We start from the raw sequence: 8,487 nt of genomic DNA, 5'->3' as shown, positions 1-8,487 counted from the left end.
AACCAACTCAAAAATACAATTGGATTTAGTCAGACTACTAGCAAAACTACTCCTACGATGTTTCGCTCGTGGACAAATATCACACGCATCATTATTCTTCTTTAAAAAATTACTCCCACCTGGTAACCTTTGTAACACTTTGTCTTATGGATGTCCCATTCGTCGATGCCAGAGCTCATACGTATTTCCACTGACAGCCATTACTTCAACTTGAAGCACACCACAGAAAATATATAGTCCACCTTGTCGTTCACCCACTCCAATCACCTTCCTCGTTGACCGGTCTTGTATAAGACATAAGTTGTTAGTACATTGAACACTACATTCCAACTCCTCAATAAGTTGTGTGACTGAAATTAAGTTACACGTTATTTGAGGCACATAAAGCACGTTGTCTAGTCTTAAACCACCAGGCAGAATAACGGTTCCTATTTTCTCAGACTGTGCATATTTCCCATCTGGGAGACCAACTGAACATGCCTTAATATCTCTCACATCTATCATGTCATCCCTTTTACACGTGACATGGTTTGTAGCCCCTGTGTCTACAATCCATATTGTTTTCTTACCTTGGAGCTGAGACATGGATTTTCTTGTATTTAAAAACTCAAGCACCTGTTGAAGCTGTGTTGCTGTTACTCCCGTCAAACCTGAGCCATCTGATGAGCACGCACCACCTGCATACGTCTTCTCTGATATATTCAGATTGTGTGCTCTAACCTGATTGCCATTTCCTTGTCCTCTACCTCCTCTGCCATTGGCAAAACCAGCTCGGCCTCTACCACCTGTTCTGCCTCCTCTACCATTTCCTTTTCCGCCTCTATGTCTGTCTCCCCACCATTATGGGTATCCAATGATCTGAAAACACCCTTCATCTGAGTGTCCTTCTCTGCTACAGTGCTTGCAAAACTTGGCAGGATCATATGTATTATTGAACTGGCGCTGATCAGACTGAACCCTGAAAGCCATCACATTCTCTTGTACTTCCGTTGACACAGCTACATCACCTATCCTCAGACGCTCCGAATTCACCATTGTCTGGTAGGCTACCTCTATTGATGGCAATGGATCTCTTGCCAACAACTGCTCACGCAGTGAGCTATACACAGAATCTAATCCAATCAAAAAATAATGTAGGAAGTCCTCTTCTCTTAACGTACTAACCTGGCTTGCTATATTACAAGCGCACTTACCACACTTACACTGAGGTACCTTCACATATGGCACCAACTCATCCCATATCTTGTTTAATCTTCCAAAGTAGACAGCTACACCTTCCTTATTCTTTTGTTTGCACTCACTCAGAGACACTTTAAGCTGACGGATCCTTGTTCCGCTTACAACACAGAATCTTCTCTTCAAGTGTGTCCACATCAAGTTTGCATTATCATAGTCACCCAAACTTGATCTGATTGATGGCTCTAACGTGTTGCTGATCCAAGAAACAAGCATTGACTGGACCACAATCCATTCTTCTAGCTGGTCACAATCTTCAGGTTCTGTGATAGTCCCATCAACAAAACCGAACTTCCTCTTGGCAATCAAAGATCTTCTTATGGCTCTAGCCCATTCATCATAGTTAGTTCCTATTAGAACAATCGGTGTGATGATAATTCCTGGGCCATCACTCGACCCTAGATGATATATTGGGTTCTTCTTTTTCATGTCATACTCTGTACTTTTGCCTTTGGTTGATGATTCCGTCTCATCACCCATCTTGTATAGCTTTACGATTTAGGTTCTTTTTTTTTTTCTCTTTCAGTGTCTCAACTGGCTCTTGATGCCATGTTAAGATTTGGGTAATTCTCTTTCTTGTTTTTCATTCATGCATCACGTTACTGTTTATACAAGACCATACTTGGTGTACAAGTTATTAACCCTAGACACCAACTTGAGCCCTTAATTATCAGTCTCAAGATAGCTAAGCCTATACACCAACTTGAGCCCTTAATTATCGGTCTCAAGATAACTACTTCCCAACACAGTCTCGGAAATACTTGGGACTCAAGACACATTCTTGAGTCCTACAATACTACGACACTTACCATATATATCGTATTTCCTAATAAATCTATTTATTTTTTTTACAGATGAAAGCATGCAAAATTGTGAGAGAATCTAACTGCGTGTTAAAGTAATTTCTTTGGATGAAATGAGTAAAAGTTTATAACTTAAGGTGGTGTGTCAGATCAGGGAAGAATACAAGGAGTTGTGGGTCTTCAAAGGGAATAATATCTAACTTACCTATGTCGTGATGAATTTTGTTCATCAATAATTACAATTTTTGGTCTTAGTGATAATTATTTTGTACTTGGAATCACGAAGAACAGCAAAAGAAAGGTGAACAGTTAATGAATTTGTAAAAAGAAACCATTGGGAACTGAGACAAAAGGTGGGCTCTTACACGCCTATAACGAGCTAGGTAATTTAAGGGAGTGAAGCAGGAATTACTGTTTAAAGCTGCATTCAGACCATCTGCATTTCTTTATACACTTGGCAGTTGAGTTGGCAAATTATCGTATAGTTGTCCTTACTGATACTTTTTCGCAGAGCCACTTATGTTTATGTAGGTAGAAGAATGCGCGAATAGTAGATCAATGTACAGAATCGAGTGACTCCAGTCTAGACACTATCTCGAATATAGTGTGGCATCGCATCACTTTGAACACTCTGAATTTGTGCAACGTATGAATTTTAGACAATCTTTTTCTCTTACATGTCAATTTTAGGAGAGTGTTAGGTATGAACAGACTAAACCTATGGCTATGCATGCACCCTTCACATGCAAGGAAGAGACAATAACCCTTTCAAAAATAACAGGTAAGATTTGTGGAATGTAGCTGCAGGAAAAAGCTTTAAATTGGTACCATTTAAAGCATGATTAAATGTGCCAAGAGAGGCGGAGAGAGTATAAATGCATGTTTCCCGACTTGGTGATCTTTACACTGAGAAGATATGTTGTTGGGGTCTTTCCTTCTATGGTAGTAAACAAGTAGAGCTAGTCTTTGTTGGTTTCTGTACCTACTGCCTACTGGCTAGGAGGAGGGTAGATAAGATAATATGGAAGAATATGCTAACCCACTGTCTGTCACTCATCTCCTTCAACACACTTTAAGAAGTTTATGCATGCATGAAAATTCTCAATGGGTTTATGCTGTCTTTTGGAGAATTCTGCCAAGAAATTACCCACCACCCAAGTAAGCAATTCCACTAAAAAAATACAGTATGATTGGTTTTTCCTTTGGGTGTAATTTCTAACAAGTTTTGGTATCTCCTTGCAGATGGGATATCCAAGGAGGAGGTTATGAAAGGTCAAGAGGAAATAGGAGGAACTGGTACTACAACTACAATGGTTGTGAATACTTACTGTAATGCAACTACAATGGTTGTGAATGAAATTTGATGCTTTTATTATGTACATATTGTAGGATACTAGCATGGGAAGATGGGTTTTGTAACTTTGCTGCTTCAGTGGCATCTCAGAATGACTTCGGCGAATGCATTGACCCATCGTTGATTTATGGCAATGGAGAATTCCGGCAGCTTAAAGGCCTACAACCTGAGCTATTTTTCAAAATGTCTCATGAAATTTATAGCTATGGAGAAGGGTAAAAAAAACAGAACTAATTCAAGAATTTTTTGATGATTTTTTTTTTTGTTGTTGTTATAATTTATTTTGATGAGAAAATGTTATTCTTGGCATGTGAAAACAGTTTGATAGGAAAAGTTGCTGCTGATCATAGCCATAAGTATATACATAAGGAACACAATGAACAAGAGCTTAACATCTCATCTGCATGGCATAACCAAGGAGACTCAGTAAGAAGATTTTTTTTTCTTTCCCCTAGCTGAATTATGAATTGGTATATTTTTAATTATCCTTTTCAAAATAAAAGTAGAATTGTTAATTATTTGAGTTCTTATTTGGATTGTTTGATATCTGCAGCATCCAAGAACTTGGGAAGCCCAGTTTCAGTCTGGTTTAATGACTATAGCTCTGGTTGCTGTCAGAGAAGGAGTTGTTCAGTTAGGATCACTTCACAAGGTTCTAGTCTCCCTCTCTCGCTCTCTCGTTTGAACTTGATGCGGTGAACCAATGCTGACCAAATTGTTTTTTTTTTTCGTGTGTGAAGGTTGTGGAAGATTTGAACTTCATTGTTCCACTTCAAAAGCAGTTCAATTATCTTGAAAGTATTCCTGGTGTACTTTTACCACATCCATCATCTAATGCACTACCTGTGAATCGTTTTATGGCGCCGGAGACTTGGCCTGTCCTTGCAATGAATAATACTAGTATTGCGCCAGTACCACCGACGGCCTTAGAGTTCTACAATGATCAATACAGCACTCAACCAGTTAAGATAACTCCATCAATGAGTAGCTTAGAAGCACTTCTCTCTAAGCTCCCATCAGTTGTTCCTGCGCAATCCTTTCCATCGCCAGGATACTACGATTCCCCACTGCCACAGTTTGTACAGTTACAGAAGCCTCCTTCATTCATGGAAACAAAGAAATTGGCTAAAGAGGAGATGTATGATTACGGTCATGATCATAACAATTTTACTTCAGTGCCTTGCCATCAAAACAACACTGAATGAATCATAATTAGTCCTTGACAAATGCGATTCGGGTTAAATGATCGGATACTTCAAATTGGTGGCTTAATTATATCTAACTCTTTACAGCTAGTTTTATACTAGTAGTATTAGTAATTTGAGTGTCTTGTTTTTAATCTCCTCCCTATCCATCCTGTATGTTAACGTCATTGCAGTACGTTAAGATGTCATATTAAATACAAGAAATCTTAGGCTCTGTATTCGAAGGAAATCAGAGTGTTTGAAAATTTTAAATTAAAGTAACTTTTGACAGCCAAGTTAGTCCAACTTCAAACCCCCACTCTGGCATGCGAAATTCCACTTATGCAATTGTCATGTCTGCCGTAGCACGGCAGCAGATGACGTTACAAGATAACAACAACTCCTTTTTCATGCTAAGTTACTAACAGGTTGTTTATTTTTTTACTGTCTTAACAAAATTTGACTCTTGACTTATTACATTTGACTCAAAATTACTAACTAGTAGCGTTAAAAATTTAATTCTAATGGCAACTGCAAGATGAAACTTAGCTTATATAAAGACAGCTCTCTTTATTGATGTTTAGAAAATCTCTCAAAACTAAACACAAACTCTAATCTTGCTCATATGATCAACCACAACTTTGGTGATCATATATATATAGAACTATGAATTTCTTTTCATAGTCCTATTACCTTATTACATGTATTTCCTTTTCTTAGAACTAGATGACTTCTAATTCCCTTAGAATTACATCAATTTCCTAATCTTGTCCTAACCAACTTGTTAGTGACTTCTATGTTGAAGTTAATCAAACAAATTCAAATCCAGTGAGATATGTAGCCTATGAGTCAGGTACAAACAAACAAGGTTTAGTGATCAAATTTGTATTTATGTTGACTCTGTGCATGATAATTACAACTTAGAAAACAAATCAGTGTACAAGATTTGCTATTGAAGTGGATAATCAGTCGAAGCGTCGCCAAAAGGTAAAACACCTTATAGTACAGAACCAATGCGATTTCATCACATATTCACATCAGCTTCCATAACCATATGAAAACAAATACTCAGCACAGTCTAGGAATCCTGGGTCATTCTGTAGTAACCACCGCGTAAGGTTAAACTTTATTATAGGGAGACATATCGATCAAAAAGAAATAATTATCAACATTTACTGCATAAGAAGGAAATTTCAAAAATAAATGCTCAAGGAAACTGTTCAAACAGTTTGGACAGACCATCGGTCGTGAGTTCCATTTTATGCACACTGTTTAGATAAATCATGGTCCATGGGTAGTGAATCTCAAAGAGGGAAATATCAGAAACTATCTGACGTTACCTCTGTACTAAAATCAAGTCTCTAGTTATATAACTATTAAAATTTAATCAAAGGACGACACCGAAATGTCACTTGAAACTCTTTGGGATTATGCACAATATTAGACTCGTTGACGCTATAGTGTTATTCTAGCTAGAGAACGGATGTTGTGACATTGTGCAACCAAAACGACAACCCCTACCAATTTGGGAATGCCACCGTCAATCAGCGCAGCACTGCAGGGTGGAACAGGCACTATAAATGATGGGTTCCTTATCCAGAATTACGAGCTGAATGAACTCTATGCATTTGAACTTGTTTGATGCAGGGCATACTACAATTCCAGAAGATTCCGCTTAGAGGTTTGGCTTCCATGGTTTCCTAGTTTCAGTCTTTCTTATTTTTAGGATTCTTTTAGATTTCCTTTTAGTTTTCTGTTTCCTAGTTTAGTTATTCTTCAAGCCTATATAAAGGCTAGATTAAGTCTTGTAAGAGCTATCTATTACTCAATCAAATTATTAAACACAAAACTTATCTTTCTCTTCTTGCTTGAATTCTCTTCTCTTCTTGCTTATAGCAATCTAGTATTGCTTTCTTTTACCTTGTTCCACATTAGTTGGTATCAACCGCTTAGTTTTAGGTTTTCATCCTATAACTTGATCCTTTACATCGCTTCCGCAACACCTTTCAGTCCTTTTTTAGTTCCTTTTCGTATACAAAAAAAAAAAAAAATATGACTGCTCAACCAGTTACTCTAGCAGCAATCGAAGCTCTCATCAAATCTCATACCGAGATTTTGGCAAAAAACATTACTGAAGCTCTTGAGAAGTCCATGGAGGACAAATTAGGGTTAAGAGATACCAAGCTTGAAACCATGCAGAATCAACTTTTGAAGGTTGCAAAACATATAAATCTAGATTTGGATATGCCTGAGCTTGTAGACTTAGAAGGAAAAACTAAAGAAGATATACTTCAGTTTTTACAGAATGATGAAGTACCTGAAGATGTATTGCGTACTTTAAACATTAAGAAACCGTATGAAGGTTTCATAGGTCATTCAAAGAAGAAGATAGTTTCTCCTGCACTTGACAGTGATGATGAAGATGAACGTGAGAACGATCTAGAGAAGAATTGGATTGAAGAACGACGTTTAAAAACTGGTCACAACCCTTACAGTTCTTTACCAGAATATAAACTAAAAGCTGATATTCCCAACTTCTCTGGAAATTTTCGTATTGAAGAACTAACTGATTGGTTCTTTGAGGTAGAAGCTTTTTTCGAATTCATGGAAGTCCCTGAAGATTCTAAGGTTAAACTTGTGACATACAAACTCAAAGGAGGAGCTGCAGCTTGGTGGGATAAGATCTGTGATGATCGTAGAAACGCTAACAAACCGAAAATACGTACTTGGAAACGTATGAAAACTTTGATCAGGGATAAGTTCTTACCTAGAGACTTTATGCAGCAACTTTTCATCAAATTACAAAACATTCAGCAGGGGGCACGAACTGTTGAAGAATATGTGTCAGATTTTTATAATTTGGTCACACGAAATCAACTCAAAGAATCTGAAGAACAGTTAGTTGCAAGATTCATTGAGGGACTGAATAGATTAATACAAAATGGTATGACTCATTCAGTTTTTACTATGGTCGAAGCTTGCCAAGCTATTAAGATAGAAAATCGTCTTATTCGTTCTTCTAGGATTTATCCATCCAGACAAGGGCGTTATCAAAATACTTACAGGGGTACCAATTCATCTCAAAACTTTTCTCCAGATACTGTTTTGAATATTCCCAGGCCTCCTTGATGATGTTAGCCATTCACATCGACAACCTAGCCATATTGTGCCTTATACTCCACCTCTGGCTACACCTATCTTAGCCAATCCAGTTGATCTTCAGCCGGGTCAGCAGTCTCACTCTCTGCAACCAACTCCTCCTACTACAGGGAATCGGTTTCATAACAGGCAACAACAATTTCCACCGCAACAGCGAGCTAATAATGCTTATACAAATTTCGTGGAGATAAGTGCAATAAATGTCAGCAATCGGGGCACACTTCTAGTGATTGTCGGAAATTCAATGCTTTGATTGGTGAACCTCAGTTCATTAATGAAGTCACTGGTGCGCTTAATGAGTTCGAAGATGAAGACTCACCTGGTGATGACGAGTTTGTTGGGATGATTCGTCCATTCTTACTCAACAATGCAAGTCTCAGAGACACAGTATTTTAAATCAAGATGTTATATTGGGGGTAAAATCTGCAAGATGATAATTGATAGTGGCAGTGTGGATAATTATATTGCTGATCACGTAGTTAAGAAGCTTGAACTACCAGTAACTTCTCATCCAGAACCTTACACTGTAGGATGGGTTAATGCCTCTAGCACACAGAAGATTACTCTTCAGTGTTATGTGTCATTCTCTTTTGAGGGTTATGAAGACACAGTTCTATGTGATGTCATTAATATGACGGCAACCCATCTTCTTCTTGGCAGACCTTGGCAATACGATCTTCACGCGGTTCACAATGGATTCGAGAATACTTACACTTTTGTTCATAATGGGAAAACCAAGGTTCTTAGTCCA

At 37.9% G+C, this 8,487-nt stretch overlaps 1 protein-coding gene across 1 annotated transcript; it reads left to right on the top strand.

Annotated features, from left to right (window-relative positions):
• The first annotated feature begins 2,904 nt into the window (after nt 1–2,904).
• Nucleotides 2,905–4,861, top strand: LOC113274216 (protein RICE SALT SENSITIVE 3-like). The gene is made up of 6 exons (XM_026523679.1): nt 2,905–3,197; nt 3,282–3,335; nt 3,429–3,608; nt 3,714–3,819; nt 3,947–4,045; nt 4,134–4,861. Exons 1-6 carry the CDS (start codon nt 3,061–3,063, stop codon nt 4,596–4,598), a joined length of 1,041 nt encoding a protein of 346 aa, XP_026379464.1. The 5' UTR covers nt 2,905–3,060; the 3' UTR covers nt 4,599–4,861.
• Nucleotides 4,862–8,487: the final 3,626 nt, after the last annotated feature.

This window comes from Papaver somniferum, chromosome 4 (genome assembly GCF_003573695.1).
Source record: "Papaver somniferum cultivar HN1 chromosome 4, ASM357369v1, whole genome shotgun sequence".
Taxonomy (NCBI): domain Eukaryota; kingdom Viridiplantae; phylum Streptophyta; class Magnoliopsida; order Ranunculales; family Papaveraceae; genus Papaver; species Papaver somniferum.
This window is presented reverse-complemented; position numbering and strand designations above follow the sequence as displayed.